We start from the raw sequence: 17,183 nt of genomic DNA on the forward strand, positions 1-17,183 counted from the left end.
AAAGGCAGCTTTGGCGAACATCTACGTGCCGTTTCAGAAACGTCCCGCTATTGTTTAAGGGGTACAGAGATTCCGTGTTGCAAGACAGAATTCTGGAGATGCATGGCGGTGATGGTGGCACAATGATGTGGATGCATTTAATGTCACTGAACTGTACACAGAAGAAGAAGATGGTAAAATGTCGATTTCACCGCAATTAAAAAAAAAATAAAAATTAAGAAAAAGAAAGGTCTTACAAATTCACAGGACAGAATTTTAAATTTAGGAAAAAGGCCACAGGCATAGTCCTCCTTCGTTCTGGAAACAATGAGGGTCCAGAATTACAGGGTGACATCTGTGAACACTAATCCCCACAGGAAGCGGCGATCTGGTCTCAGCTTCAGAGGTGAAGATGCCTGAGTGTTTGTGAGGGGCCCTCGCCGAGCTGCCCTTAGTCAGTCAGAGACTTCTCTCCAAGTCGGCGTCCTTCTTCCAACTCTGCACCACCCGAAATACGCCCCTGGGGGCACCCCTCACAAAATCTCGCCATGTGAATGGGGGTGGGGATACGAAGGGGGAGAGGGTCTGCTTGTGGGAGGAGTGTAGACGCCTCCTCTTCTTTCTTCCTTGCCTTTGTGAGAATCAAACTCCCACTCCTGTCCGTCAACCTCAGTTCTCTGAATAACGAAAAGGTGGCCCAGAACTCGGCTGACAAATCAGAAGGGCAGCAACACTTCTGAAGGAGGCAGTCCAGGGAGCGATGTGAGACACTCGTCCTGTCGGGAAAGCTGGCTTTCAGCCTCCACTGCCACCCTCTCTGCTAGGGGCTCTGGGCTGCGCGTAGCCTGTGACCCACAGGCCATACGCAGTCACTTCCAACCTAGAGGTCAATGACAGACTCAGGTGATAGCTCTAAATACCCATGATCTGAATTGGTACATCTTCGGAAAGCACGTTGCTCAGCATTTCCGAAACAGAGGAAAATTAGTTTGCATTAAACTCAAAGGAAGATTACAAAGGAAGATTACAAAGGAAGAAAAAAAAATAGTGCTAATGTGACCACGAGATAGAGCCTCTGAAAAAAAGGTGCTAATTGAGAAACACAGAAAGATTTCGAAGACTGTTGATAATGTACTGAAAAAAAAAAAAAAAAAAACCCTAGTGAGTGAACACAATTAATTTTAATTGCAACTTACTTGACACATTATCAGCTCTATATTGTGACTATTCTCCCAATCGCTGTTTAAAACATGCAGTTACTTATACAGATCAGTATCACTCAAAGCATCTGAGTTAGAATCTTAGGGGTTAGGATCATAAAAGATATATTTTTAATAACCCTTCTTGGCGAGTTCAATATGTCTTGAATAGTAATGATACCTTATTTTGTTGAGTTCTTACTATGTTCCAGCGACTATACTTCAATATTTTTTCAATGGGTTGAGAACCACTGATGTGGCTGATACTGCAATGATAAAAATTTAGTATCACCCATAAATAAAATATCTTTCGGAATCGTAGATTTAGTCACAATGTGGATTAAAGCCTTGTCCTTGGGTCTATGTTGATGTTTTGAGCTTCTATCATCATCTTTTAACTCCAGTTTTAGCCACGTCTCCACGACCATCACGGTGACGGGTTTGGGTATCCTTTGAAAATGTAACGCTCGACAGGCAGGGTTTATTCCCCTAGATGTAAATACAATCAAGTAATTTTGCTCATGCAAAAGGTTTTCAAGCTCTTTCTAGCCTCTGAAACCTGAAAATCGAGAAGCCTTTACATGAATGTGCTATTTCCAGCTGCTCTTACATCTTAAGTGCCTTGCAAATGTCATGACTGCCTCACCCCTCAGATGGTCATTAACTCCTTACTCATGCTCTTCTAAAAGTCTCCTAAGAGCTTATCAGATATTTTCTATTCAAAGGCATTTAAACCTTTATACACTTACCAAATAGGCAAAGACTTCTTGGTGGAAAATTTTAACCATTCACTAAGGACAGATTTGGAAATATGTAGAGAACATTTCCTACATGGGGGCATGGGGGTCCCAAGGTAGAAATTTCTGTGCTTTTCTAACTTCATGGAGAAGTTAGGATATTGGCCCATGTGCATAAAGAGCACTTAATTGCAATAAAGTGGAATTTGACACCAGGCTGCCTGGCAGATGGGCTGCTCCCTGCTTACCAGCCATGTGACCGGGGCTGGTAAGGTCCTCTCTGTCCCGTTTCCTCATCTGTAAACTCAGGACGCAAATAACAATCCCTAACTCATGGGCTTGTTATGAACAGCTAAGTCCCTTATTCTCACTAAAGCTCGCAGAACCATGCCTGGCACACAGTAGGCACTCGGTTATCGTCAGCCTTTTTGCATTAAAAATTTCTCTAATTACATTCAAACTCATTACATGAGTTAAATGCTATGTGTTAATATGAGTTTTATTTTTCCTCTGATTATGTTCCAACTCATTATATGAGTTAAATGCTTGCTTTAGTGATAAGTCATACATTCATGAACTTTTCCTTTCTTTGATGGTTATTAATTATCAATAATGTATAGATTTTTCCCTAGTATGTCTGGAATTCAACTAAACCCACCTTTCCTTGTGCTTCGCTGAGTAAGCGTGCCATTGAAATGCACAGAGATGATTATCATTAATATCAGAAAAAAAAAACAAGTGAATTTAATGCCATTTTCCCTAGTTGTGCACACCAACCTAATTTATTTTTCTAATCTGTAAATATACATAATGATCAGTATTCTTAAGAACCAGAACCACATGTGTTTTTGGAACAATCATATGAGGAAATATAGATATAATTATGCTTTCTGAAGACATATTAGAATAAATATATTGATTATAAATAGGTAAGAAGACACGGTCTGAAGGGCAACACACAAAACTATTTGAAAAAGTGTTCTGTGATTTTTTTTTTTTTTTTTTTAGAGCTTCAAATTTTCCCAAAGAGGGGTGTATGGGTGTTGTTTTCAGCCTGATTCTATTGCAGTATCACCAAATACAGAACCACTAAAACCTGGAGGCAGGACGGGAGCTGTATCGGTTTGGGGATTCCGTCAGGGGGAGTTTACCTTGCTCCAAACTTAGGTATTTGTAAGACTCTTGCAGCTCCGGGGGAGTGCCTCCCAGGTAGACCGGGGAATTCACCGCCAGTGGCTGGGCTTGCAACTCTGACACACGCTCCGTCAGTTCGTTCATGCTTGCTGATACGACAGAACCTTCCCTTTTAACGATGACTTTATTCCACTCTCCGTAGCAATAGGACAGCCCCAGCCATAGATCCACTTGCGTCAAAGCAAGACCGGCATTTAAGCGCAGGCTCAGAACTCCGCTCTTCAGTTCCACCTGCATTGCACAGTGCAAAAGAAAACGGGTGTCAAAGACGACAGCAGAACGGCAGTCTGGGAGTGAGCAGAAGGTCGACTTCTTGAAGAAAAGCAAGGAATTTCCCTGAAAGCACTCTACAAATATGTTTCATTTTGTTCTAAGCCAAACTGAGAGTAACACCTATTGAAGCATTTTGCAAGCTTGTAATTGACATGAAGAATGTTGTATTGAGACAAATTCATACTCAATAATGATTATACGGATGTGCTGCAATAGTATGTGGGCAAAACTTTTGGGGGGCTTGGGGGTGCAACACTGGTAAAGAGTAAACCATAGCACAAGTGACTGGATAAAGAGAACGGAACAGTTTGAGTTTTTAGAAAATGAGAAAATATTACTTCATATATCAATTTTATTTGGGGGAAAAATATGACAAGACAATAAGAAAATGAAATGTCAAGTCTGATTAAGCTTATTTTAACTGGTTGGTAAACTCGATTTCAAATTTGAAAAATGTGTTTTGATTCATAATTTCAGTTTTATTATTCTAAATCTCTAACATAACTGCTTTATGTTTTTTTTTACAGTAAGGTGCCATTTCCTAATAAAAACATATTTTATTCAAATCTTCATGATAAAGAAAATATAATAGCTCTTCTTTCAAAATGGTATATGATAAATTTTTTTTTACCTACTATGTTTTTATTGTTAGTAGTCAAATCAGTGAACCAAAGGGTACTTAAAAATTTGAGATTAATCATGTTGAGTGAAACAAGTAAATTAAAAAATTAAAAATTATTACTCTGTGTAAATACCATTTTTGTGAAGTACTTGGGATAGGCAATTATTCATTTATCTGTCCATTCATTCAGTAAATACTGAGACTTCCTGCTTTGTTCCATGAACCACTGCTCTAAGATAAACAGTGTTCCCAAGAATCACACAGTCTAACAGCAGTGGCAAGCATGTAGGGTAATACTATAACCTCGATGGCAATGCGGTGCATGGGGAGGTTCCTGGGAATTGGGAAAGGATTAAAAGTTTAAGTATATAAAATCATCATCCAAGCAGAAGACTGGCATGTTCAATGGCATGGGGACATGTACAAGCTCATTAGCTTTAGAAAAAGGTACCAAGTTAGGTAAGATAGAGGATGCATATGCGGGGAGGGTGGGTAGGAAGAGTCCTACAAGGTATGTAGAAGCAAATTTTGGAGGATTATGAGTGATAGAGAAAAAAGTTCATATTTCTGTTGTCTGTTTGACACCAAAGCCCAGATTCTTTGCATTCTTGCAATAAAAGTTCACCCTCCCAGTCATAAGAAATACATACTAGAAATAAAGCTGAACTGGAATTCGAAAAACCTATTAGACAGTCAGTAAAATTTGGGAAAAAAAAAAAAAAAGAAGAGAGTCATTAATATAAGGATAATAGTGATGACAGTGAAAACTCCGTCTAAGAGGTATTTTTAAAGCAACTCAGTAGGATCTGGCAAATAAATAGTTGAATGTATTAGTTGAACAAAAATAAGTCAAGGACATCTACCCTCTCTCTTGCTTGGGTGGGTTTCACCATGATCACAATATTGAAAGCCCCAGGGGGGCGGGGAACTGGCTATTGTTTTTTGTTAGGGAGGAGTTCAATTTTAAACCTAACGAATTTGAGATGTCTATAAAACACACAAAATAAATTTTTCTTGAGGCAGTGGAACATAACGATGAGCAACTAAAGTGGAAAAGGTCCATGATGAGATAAATCAGATCATATAGTAAGTGTAAAAAAAAAAGTGAAAAGAAGAGGGAAAAGAATACAGAATCTTCGGTAACACCAATGTTTTAAGGGGAAAGTAGAGTAAATCTATTTAAGATGACAATGATCACCTTGGAGAAGCCAACGGATTTCATGAAAGTGAGGAGCCACTACTATTCTACTAATTTGGAAAGTCGGTAGGGAAGAATATTTAAAAAAAAAAAAAAAGTGACGGCAAGATCAAATAAGATAAAGACCAAAAATTATCTATTCAACTAGAAAATGTGAAGGTCATTGGCAACTTTAAAAAACCATTTTGCAGTGAAGTGTGGTAGAGACAGGAGGCATTTGTACAGTAAAAGCAGTTACATTTGCCCACCGTATTTAGAGAAACGTATAAAAATGATCATGGTAGCCTTATCCACCATAGCAAAAACGTAGACACAACTAATATATCATTGACAGAGAAGAGATATATTACACAGACATGAAAATGTACAGCTACACGGAGAATGCAAGTAACTCAGAAATGTCGTGCAAGACGCAATTGCCTAAAGGTAGAATACAATACCACGTTTCCCAATTTCAAAAAAAAAGAGAATTTTTAGGCACATTCATACATAGTGTTCAAACCACAAAAATGAAAGGAGATAATAAATCCCCAAATTCTGATTATATATTACCTCTAGAGGGAGACAAGGAAATGGGTTAAGGGAGACCCCAAAGGTAGATTCAAAAATTAATAATAGTATTAATATTTTTGTTCTTGGGTTGGACAGTAGGTTCATAAGTGTTCACTGTACTATTATGCATTATTATATATACACATATATTAAATATATGTCATGTTTTTTTAATAAGCGTATATCCAGTGATAATGAAATAAGTAACATCTCTTCATACTTTGGGAAATTAAATTAGATTTTCTTAATTTCTTACATTCTTTTGTTAAAATTACAATTTTCATAGTAATAATGGTCATTTTAAAAAATCATCATGACCCTAAAATACAAAACATTTCAGAGGACTCGAAAACTAAAAATGACTTGAGGGGGGAAAAAAATAAAAAGTGAATTTGGAAAGAAACTCTGATTTAGTATAATGTTAACACCTCACTTATTTAAAGTAGAATCTGACCATTTTAAAGTAAATTTAATCAAATGAATGAACATACAACAAGAAAATCAAGTCCATCTTCGTTGTAGACGAAAAGAAGCAATCCATTCAACTGGTCTGTTCTGAATTTAAAGGAAATCTCAAAGTCCATTCCTCCATGAAACATGTATGGATAAAGTTCCAGGAACCCTTTAAAGAAAAATATATATATATATGTACACATTAGCGTGTGCCAGCATTCTAAGTGTGCCCTAAGACATTCTTAGGACATAGACTGTAAATGAGTAAATCTCTCACAAAAGAAGATCTAAATCAACATTAGGAAACCCCCCCTGATAATAGTACAGAAGTGGCAGAAGGAACTTGACATAGCTTTCACAAGAGGAAGTAATTTATCCTCTGAATCATGGAGACAATTAAGACTATCATTGTTTTATGTTAAGTATTAACAATAAGCAGTTGCAAGGACTTAAGAGAAACCCTGAATGATGACAGTGATTAGAAAAGAGAAATGAAAAAGTACAGAGATTACGATGTCCTTTAGCTTTCCGGTCTGAAGGTAGTTTAAGCAACTTGATAACTGACCCACTTAGTTATAAAGGTAGGAGGCAAAGTGGGGCTTTTATTTGAAGAACGAGGCATGTCCACCAAGCTGCCATATTCCCCTTCGCCTCCTTATCCTGGGCGGCTGCCAGGCAGAGACTGTAGCAGGGGATATGCCAGGGACACTGAACCTCACTTTTGCTGCAGCCTTCGGAGCAATAGCAATAATGGTGCTTATATTCTCTGGCCTTCCCTTAATGAACTACTTACCCTATTACAAAGCTGAAATTTTACTCTGAGAAATATCCATCTACATAATAGAATAAATGGATATTTGTGGATTACCCTGGTAACTCCTTTCAACCATCTAAGTAAAACTGCATTCTAAGTAAAACAACTGACTTACAAATGGCCATTTGTGACACTATCACATGCAAAGTCGGAGCTGCTGTGGGCCACTAGAGACCTTACACGTGAATATATATTTGAGTCTTACTATTTATATCTTCAGACTTTGAGAATACATTTATGTGCATGATACATAACTAGGTATTTCTCTGATGGTGGATTCATATGAGGTCAAAGTACTCAACAGGGGAGGTTAAATTATGCCAAGGATAGAACAGACGCACTAAGCAACAACCCACGGCTACTCCAGAACCTCACCTGCCCCCAGGAACTGGGCTCCCTCCTGCAGGGGTGTGGGGCATCCCTCCCAGTCGCTGTACACGTTGACTTGCTCTTCAGAACTCTGCCAAGCCAGAGGCTCCCACATAGCAGTGGGATTGTAATTCTTCATAAAATACACGTCCTTGAGACAGCCCACGAAACCCTTCTGGATTATGTCTACGGGAGTGGAGAGACATCAAGGAATACGTATTTTGAAAAATGCTTTTCAAGCAATTAATTCTATGTGCAATTAAAATCAAAGAAATGGGCAATAGCTCTCTCCACCTATTTACAGCAAACCTCTCAATAATTCATGTAAACGTCACACCATCAGCTACAGTAAGTGGTAACAATTATAATGTTTAGCCCTGGTACACACGCATCGTACCTGTAGAAACAGATGTTAATGCAAAAACCTCGGCTTTCTAATACCAGCAGGTATATTGCCTTTCGAACTGACAAAAGAGATCTCATCTGCCACTGGACTTAAAAATGAAAGTGCTATGGCAAGGTTTAAAAGCAAAATTTGAAGAAAGTGTTTCTATCCAACCCATAGTTTGTAGTTTAGCTCCTTCATCATTATTATAAACTAGACTGTTATACAAGTAAATGAATCATTTCATCTCATTTTTAGGAAGGGTGATTTTTTCTGCCTAAGATTAACATCAGTCCTGTTAGTCTTCATTAATTTCATTTTACAGTCAGTTTTTGTTCTTTTGTCCTAAAAATACAGGAATTTGTTTATGCTCCAATTACAGCATTTATGGCATATGATTGGAATTTCCTGCTTATATATTTGTACCTTGTGATGCGGCAAAGACTACATTTTATTTGTCTACGGACATCTATGGAATGGGAGCCTGTCACAGTTTGTTCTCAGGAAATGTTAGAGTGGAAATCAAGTTCGTAGTTTTCCATTTCCATGTAGTTTTATGTTCAATTTAAAATGCCAAAAATATTGACATTTAATGCTAAAATAACGTAACTTTGACAGAAATTAGTGTAATTCATTTAAGCAAAAGTTTAATGAACTCTTTATGCATCAAGACCTGGGCTCTTAGAATTTCAGTGCAAGCAATGCGTGGCTGCTTTAGAAAAGAGGAGGCCGAAAGGCCGGCAACAGAGTAAGAGATAGGAAATAATGCTATTATTCGCACTTTAAAATAACGTCGCTTGATTCCATTCCCCATGTTGGTGGCCGCGCATAGATGCTCTCCCTAACCCAAACTCACCGGCATCCCGCCTCAGGATGGCATAGCCGTGCGGCAGCCCTCCCACAAACACGCCCACGTTCTCCCCGATAATCGAACTGCCGTTCAGGGCCACAGACGAACCTGCGGAGAAGGAGACGAGAATTCCGACTTCGGCTGGATCATCTGTATCTACTAACTAACTCGTGACCACACCCTTCGCTGGGCTTTCGGGACATCACTCCTTCTTGATTCTCCTCTTACCTTGGTGCCTGTCCCTGCTTAATGGTCTTCGCTGGTTGCATTAAGGGTTAGCAAACTCTTTCTGTAAAGGGCCAGGTAGTATATATTTTAGGCTTTCTAGACCAGGCAGCTCCAAGCAGCCACACGCAATAACAAATGGACACAGTTACGTTCCAACAAAACGTTATAAAAACCGGCATTAGCTCGATTTGGCCCACAGGTTGTAGTTTGCCTGCTCTACCTCAATCGAATCCTTTTAATTTAACGTTTACAATATCTCCAGACTTCTCATTCTATCCAAATTACTTTCCTGGTTCAAAAACACATCGCTTCTTGCCGGAAGGCTATTCGCTGGCCTTCACACTTCTACCCTCGTTCCCCTTGAAACGTGTTCTCGTAAGAGCAGCCAGCGTGGTCCTCTTAAAGAGAGAAGTCGTATCATATCACTCCCCTCTCAAAATTCCCCAGTGGCTTCCCTCTTCCCCAGTAAAGCCCACAAGGTCCGACAGCAGGCAGCACTAATGGTCTCTGTGAACTCACGGCCCGTCCCAGTCCCTCACTCCTCGTCATCGCACTGGCCTCCTTTTGGTCCTAGACATGCCCCAGGTGGCATGGTCCCGCCCCAGGACCCTGAAACCTACAGTTAGTTCCCTCGGCTTGAAATATCTTTCTCCTGAATATTTTCCTGGTTTGCCCTTTTACTGCCTTAGGTCTCTGCTCAGATGTCACCTTAGCAGAGAGGTGACATCTAACAGACTTCCGTAAAATCAAAGGCCCACACATGCACCTTTCCCTTATCCTGCTTTACAATTCTCAGCATGTGACACTACTTGACACGTGCCCGATATTTTTTTGTCTCCTGTCCCCTCCCACCTAAAATGGAAATGTTGCTGTTTGTATCCAGAGTTGCTAGGCAACACCTGGCACATAGTAGGTGCTCCATAGTTCCTGAATGAGTTAATAAAAGCCTAAATCATCATACAGGTACTGTAACTGTTTTATAATCGCATGAGGATGACAGGGGAGGGTGGAAAGAATACTGAACTTAGAATTGCAAAGACAGGATATGTCGCAAGAATTCAGCCTACAAACTGGGTAAACTGAAAGAAACTACCTTTTCTGTGCCTCTGTTTTCTCATCTCTAAAATAAATATACTATCTGCTTTACTGAGAAAACAGTTTGCGAGTGCTTTCACTTAATGTTAAGAATTGTACAAGATACAAAATCGCTACTGATGACTAAGTTTTGCTTTACTGACGTCCTGCATAGATGAGAAAAACGGCTGCCAGACTTCATCCAAGGAGCACCCTAAAGGCCAACACAACAGCGATTTAGATGAAACTGAGTGGAGAAAAAGGTGAAAGAAGAGATATATAAAGATGTCAACAACAGAAAAGTATGAAACGTCAGCATGTCAGCAGAGTATATATCTGTATATATCGAGGAAGTTCTTGCCTGTATACTGCCCATCGAGGGTGATCTGGCCAAAAGACTGCTGCCTGACAGCGATTATATCGTGCCATTTGCCATCACTGTATTGCTTGCCATCATCATTAGTTGTGGTAACTTCCACTGATGACCCCTGAAAGAAATGAATAAGTGAATGAGGCTATGTTTACACAAACATACATATATTTGTGTATCTGTTAAAAATCAGTTCACGAATTTTTACATGATCCTGATGTGAGCATGATTACACTTCAAACAACTCAAAATTAAAGCTGATGTCTACCTAGTGCCATCCTGGCTTTTCTGTGACATGCTTCTGTGAACGTCACAGTGCTCAAATCTGAAAAAAAAAAAAAAACAAAAACAAACAAACAAACAAACAAACACCTCTTTGGAATAAGAATTTCTTACAAGTACACTTGCCTTTTGAGTACCTATAGTCATCAAAACGGTAGTGAACTTTCTACTCTAAAATTTTAGATTGTAATTTTTTGGTCCGAAAGATAAAAAGACACATTTAGAACTAATATATCATCGTTCAATTAATATTGTTTTAAAGATAGGGAAATGTCTGGTAAGTTAGTTCTTTACCTTCGCTACATGACTAATAACAAGAAGGAAAGAGAGTCACATGAAAAATTAGCCAGTTATTAAAATACTGACTGTAAGCTTGTGGTTAAGCTTACTACTCAATGCCCTGTTGTCTAAAATCTAGCATTATAATTTGGCCAAAGGGAATAGCATATACTTAAAACAGTTCCTAAGTGGACATTAAGAAATGGCAGAGATCAAGAACAGAGATTGGCAAGAAGGAAGTGAGGGTAAAGAAAGAGTTTAAAAAAAATTCCATCTCAGCACTTGATAGCCAGGCGAACACTGTGCCGGCATATCATCGTTAGCACAATACTCTTTTTAGTGTTAATGAGCAAATGAGACTAAGTAAAAGATACTTCGACTTTGTCACCACCATCGTTTAAATTACTACTATTACAGAAGAATAACCAGAAAATGACTCTAAACTGTCTAAATGAAAAGAAATCTTTCTTTCTCAATAAAGTTGATTTTTTTAGCGATGAACTTCACCGATTTTTAAAATTGCGTAAAATATTACAAAATATTTTTTTTAAATTACTTGGCATGTTTCACTGAATGACTAATTTTGATATACTGCTTTTCAAAAAGAGAAAGCTAATTATCATCTGATGTAATATGGCTGAAGATTTATACCACAAAAAGTGCACCGTTCATCATGCCATCTTGAGTAAAAGGTGTCTGTTTATATTTCCCTAGAATAGTTTCAGCAGCATAACGCGCCCATTCTGCACATTTAATTGGCTCCTGTCAGGCCTCATACAGAGCATGACAACATGTATGACATACAGAATTTCATATTACCAAAAAACAGCGTTTAATTTCCCATGAGTAGAAGTGGGTTGCTTCTCACATGAACAATATCCCGACTTTTACAGATGACTCGATTGGCTAGAAAAATGACCATTTGGCCAGCCCATTTTCTAGCCCTTGAATTTTCATAGGTGGCCTCGTCTCTCTTTTCTCTACATACTCTTTTATTTTCTTCAACCCTATGTCGACATTTTAATATTTTACAAACACACATTTCATCATCGTAGTTTAATAATTAAAACCAGAACTGGTGTCGTGCCCAATTAATGTGCCCTGGTACCATGCCCATTAGTTTTTCCATTAGTGAATTCAGCAATGGTAATGGGATTACTAGCATGGGATGCTAATTGGGCGTGACATAAGAAACTGGCTTACTTCTTAACATACCCTTGCTAATGATGAAATTAATGAGCATTTTATTAAATGCTGTCTCATCAAAGTGTACTTAGTTAGCGTTAAAATTGTTACAAACGATGCTGCATTCTACAGATCAGGTGTCTGAGTACGTGGTTCCTCATATCATGTTTGGCAACAATTTGAAGCATTAATAGTTCTCTACCTCAGAAATCACATTTATCGGAGATAAATTTAAGTATATACCATACAGCCTCAATATGCCAGATGTGCTTTATACTTAGAGGAACTTAGCACATTATTCTCAGATGATCATTTTTGGATTATTTTCCCCCACCAATGTTAAGAGAATAATGCCGTGGTTGATTCTAGTCACAGGCATGCAGTTAGTTCTTTCCATTTGGAAAATACCAGCCATATTAAAAAGCTGCTCTTCAGAATTGCTGGAAAGCTTTCACTTTTAGAGTTTCCTTTTAAGTAAAACCTGAATGTTCTATGAGTTTCCTGTTAATGTCACTGAACATTAAATATTTCAATGATAATCATCAGTCGAGTCATTATTGGTCAATAAAATATCATCTGACGAAGTATATCCAAATTGAAATTAATAAAGAATGGAAATATTATAGCTAACTGTTAGAGACTTAAAAATATATAGCAATTAAAAATTGGAGTAACTTTTCTTTACTGTGACTCTTAAGAGCTGAAAAGATTCAGTCCCTATATGCAAACACACATTGAACTTTAAATGTTTTGAAAAATCCTTTCCCCTAAATATTTATTCATAGAATTCACTGGCTAGGTGGAAGGGACACCAAATAAGTTTTTACACCTAAAGCCTCTATGTATGTAAGGCATTAATTTCTTATGTTTATTAAGATATTTTTAAAAAAACAAAGTACACAATGACTTCAAGTTAGTTTGAAACTATATGCTAGACAGTAACTTTAAATTCCTACAAAATACTCTTTTCAAAATTAAAATTTTAATTATTTTGAATGGATTTGGCAACAGTAATTTAAAAATAACCATTGATAAAGATCAAAATATCTAACTGACATATTAAAATAAGAATTAAATTGTTAATCATTAAAGAGCTGGAAATTTTACCCCAGAAAATAGGTAATTTTCTTCAATTATGAATAACATTTTACGAATAATATGCAGGCTACTACCTTAGCCAATCTGTCAACATTTACTTATTGAGCATCTACTATGTTCCAAGGACTGAGCTTGGCCTCAAGAATATATTGGAGGACAAAACAGACAGACTTTGCCCTCCCTGGCTCGTGCAGTCTGATAAGACACTGAGCAAATAACGACTTGTCTGATGAGTACGATAAAATGTTCATGAGATGATCCTGTCTCACTAAAGACACAAGGAAAGAAAACTGGCTACGTCCAGTTAAGCTGCATTTGAGTCTACATCCTCTGGTGGCGAGGGCCAGGGCTGGCCTGCCTGGGATCGTTGTTTCCTTTGTAGGTAGCACCATGACCCGTGGGCACCTAGGGTAACACGTCTGACTACGTTTCCTCAAACATATCCTAAGAAAAGCCTGCTCAACCATACCTTAGCTTCTCTGAGTAAATTAACTGTCACTTTCCTGAAAATGCAGGTAACTTTTGCCTTGTAGAGAGACATTATTCCAAATAAAAATTCACTTGTCAGGCATCATTAAACCTTCCCCATACTCCTGCGCCTCCAAGTGTTGGCTATAACAATTTTATTAATACTTGTTCGGCACCTACCAGCTTTGTATATAGGTTAGGATTTAAGGATACGACAGAGCAGGGGACGGAACAGCTGGATGAGCTAAAGACAGTGAAGAGTACGCTGAGTGGTTGTTGGAAGAACAAGAGGAGGCAGACATGACTTGACAATGCCCTGTGAAGCCATTCTCAGGGTCCGAGAGATGCTACCGTGGCTGAGGAGACGTAAGCATTGTGTAAGCCCTCCACCTTTCCAATCTGCAGTCTTACGCTATCACCCGCTTTAGAAAGAGAAATGACACTGTTGAAAGGTACAGACATACTGAAATCATTTTTTGATTAATTCTGCAAGGATTTTGCCTTATATGTTGGGGCTGGATGAGGAGAGAGAGAGAACGAATGGGGGATGTTAATTAAATACTCAAAACCAGCGATAGCCAATGTCCTATTGCAAATGTAGCCTCGGGCTGTGAATGGTCGTTTGGAATATCACTCAGGACCAGCACTGACGACGGCCTGACCGACTGTAAGTTGGGGGCATTGTGGAGCCACCACAGCACACTGCTCTGCGTTCTGCTGTTCCCTGCCCTGTCCGACCCAAGCACAGACTCTGTACGCCAATCACGAGAGACGGAGGTCCAGGTGACAGGATGGCCGGAGGGACAGCCTGTTCATTCCTCCTCCACGCTCCCAGCGCGGAACTGCGTAGCACTGGGCCTGGAGTACGATACATTTTTTAGGAAAGTTGCACTGAACAAAATAAACTAAACGCGGTGACAGTTCTGTCACTAAATTGCTCTGTGACCCTCATTAGCTACTTCATCTAAAGCAGGGACGAAAACAATACCTACTTTGAGTGGCTACTTCGAGGATGAAAGACAAGAGTTAACGTGAACCCACTCTGTACACCTGAAAAGTTCCATGAATAAACGGCTAAACGGCTAAGGGGTATCTCCGCGTGGCTTCTCACGTGTCACCGCTATCGGGCTGAGGTGGGAAGAATAGAGCCAGAGTTTGCTTCTTCCTTGACCTATTTTATTGTACCGTTTCCTACCTTTTAGTGGTTTTTTTTGTTGTTGTTGTTGTTAATTTTCACAATTCAGCATTGAGTCTCCTTTTTCTCACCTTGCTAAATTAGGATGTTTTCGGAACATTTTCATTTTATTACTAATTAATTTTTTAACATTTAAAATCAAACTTCGTTGCCTATTTTATGAAGACACCAACGTGATCTCTTCCCTCACTTCCCCCTCTACTATCTCGATGCCTTTAGAAACTTTTAAGTCCCTGATCTTTCTCTCTCCTTCACCTCTTGATAATTTTAGCACCAATTATTCGAGTCTTGTTTTCTTTTGCCTCGGCTGTGTGTCTCTTCTATTTCAAAGATTTTTCTGGCACTGTAAAATACGTTTCTAGTGACTCTGCTATGAAATCTTTAGGCTCAACTTAACGTTGCTTGGTTTATTATTCACCGCCGCGTCTCCTCTTTGTATTTCAGACTTTTTCAATTTCCCTTTCGCTTAGAAGCCTTGTTGAAATAGTTCCTTCCGATGTGGTGCATGGATTGTGTTTTATCTGCATCTCTGGATAGGAACGAGCATTTTTTCTTTCGTGATGAAAAGCACTGTGGTACCGGAGCTAAAATCATCGTCTTGGATGCGGGTTGGCTTAGGTTTCGGTCTTGGCTTGGTCACTGATTAGCTGTATGGCTTTGGGAAATTCGTTTAACCGTAACTCAGACTTTTTACGTATGTGATGAGAACAAGGTGGCCTACCTGAGCTGTTGTGACATTTAAGTGAGTGTGTGCGCAGGTGCATGCGCCTGAGTGTAGAGAGAAGACTTGGAATCACGCCTGACGCCCAGAGGTCCAATGGAACGTTAGCTTTGCTCCGTCTTGACCGGAAGTCGATGAGTCCTCTCAACTTTTTACTCAATTCTCTCGAAAATCGGATATCCTCTCCTATTTCGTCTTTCATTATTTTCTCTCATCCTTCCTTTTGTCGTGCATGCGATTTTTTTGTTCTCCTTTTGAACTTCTTCTTACCACCATTAGTAGTGTCCATCTTCACCGTTTTTCTATTTTTTTTGTTTTGTTTTCTGACCTACTAATTTGTCTCTCCTCTAAGTAACCTACTTCAAGTTTCTAAATGAAAAATATTACTTTCAGTTCTGTAACTGAATCAAACTTCAGTGTACAAATTGTCCTGCTTTTGCTTTTTTTCAACTGCCCTCTGAGACGGCTGCGTCTTCCGACTTTCCCTCTGGCTGATGGATCTGCTTAGGTGTGATGCTCTTTCTTTTTTGCTTACTCACTAGCTACATACTGTCATCTGCCTTCTGAGACGGCTGTGTCTTCCGACTTTCCCTCTGGCTGATGGATCTGCTTAAGTGTGATGCTCTTTCTTTTCTGCTTATTCACTAGCTACATACTGTCATCTCTTAAGAAGCTGCATCTAGGGGACACCCAGAAGTCACACATTGTGGCTGAAGACCTGCAGCGCACCAGCCAGGCTTCTGTTACAATGGCAGCAGCAAACCTTTCTTTCTGTGGTCTTTCCTGTTATCAACTCTTGGGTCTCCTAGCTCCCTACAGCAGGAAGGACTCAGCCTACCTCCTGAAGTGCCCTGCAGGGAGCTGGACAGGATGCTCAGACACACGTGGTCCAGCAGGCCCTCTCTTTTCTCTTCAAGGTGAGTGGGCCCGTTCCTCACCAGAGCTCATGGCGCATGATCCCGTTACAGAGGGGAAGAGCAGTTCCAGCTTTGCCAACATAACATAAAACGTTTGTTTGGCCAGCGTGATTTATGGCTCAGAGTAGCAGTTTTAAGTTGAAAATCTGAGAAAATGGAAAGTAAAAAGAAAAAAAACTTTGACATAGCTAAAGTGAAGACAACTCTTCACTGGTTTCCCACTGCCCTTAGAAACAATTTAAATTCTCACATTTGCTTCCAAGGCCAAGCTTTTCAACCACTTTTCTCTTTGTTTTCTAGTCTGCAACCAAATTAGATTCACCTCAGTGATCAGATGCTCCATGTTCTTGTCTACCTCAGACACTTAGCATGTGCTATTTGCTCCGCCTGGGGATTTTATTTCAGCCCATCCCTCGTGTCCCATCAGCATTTCCCGTCCTGCCCAACGTCGAACCCAGGTACTCCTGTAGAGACACACGCTCGTCCGCACCGACCTTTCCGCCTCGCGTTACATCTTGAACATCACATTTTCAGAGAAGACTGACGACTCGTTTTATGCTCCCCGCACACACAGTGTCTCATGCTTCCCTTTCAGAACACGCGTGGTGATGTGAAAGGATTTTTCCTGTATCCTATTTAGATTTCTTCATATGGACATCGTTCTATTAAACTCTAAAACTATTGCAGTCTATAATACCAGGCACGATAGAGCCTGATAGGCAGGTAAATAATTGCTGGTGA

The 17,183-nt window shown here is 39.4% G+C and overlaps 1 protein-coding gene across 1 annotated transcript in view; it reads right to left on the reverse strand.

The window, feature by feature from the left end:
* Window positions 1-17,183, reverse strand: part of USH2A (usherin) — a 564,162-nt gene that overhangs the window by 316,455 nt on the left and 230,524 nt on the right. Inside the window, exons 22-26 of the mRNA XM_025049837.1 lie at window positions 10,289-10,415; window positions 8,632-8,733; window positions 7,397-7,576; window positions 6,246-6,376; window positions 3,067-3,340 (exon numbers count right to left, since the gene is read on the reverse strand). Coding sequence (XP_024905605.1) covers window positions 3,067-3,340; window positions 6,246-6,376; window positions 7,397-7,576; window positions 8,632-8,733; window positions 10,289-10,415 — 814 coding nt within the window. The remainder of the gene's footprint in view (window positions 1-3,066; window positions 3,341-6,245; window positions 6,377-7,396; window positions 7,577-8,631; window positions 8,734-10,288; window positions 10,416-17,183) is intronic.

Source organism: Pteropus alecto, unplaced genomic scaffold (assembly GCF_000325575.1).
Source record: "Pteropus alecto unplaced genomic scaffold, ASM32557v1 scaffold65, whole genome shotgun sequence".
Lineage (NCBI taxonomy): Eukaryota > Metazoa > Chordata > Mammalia > Chiroptera > Pteropodidae > Pteropus > Pteropus alecto.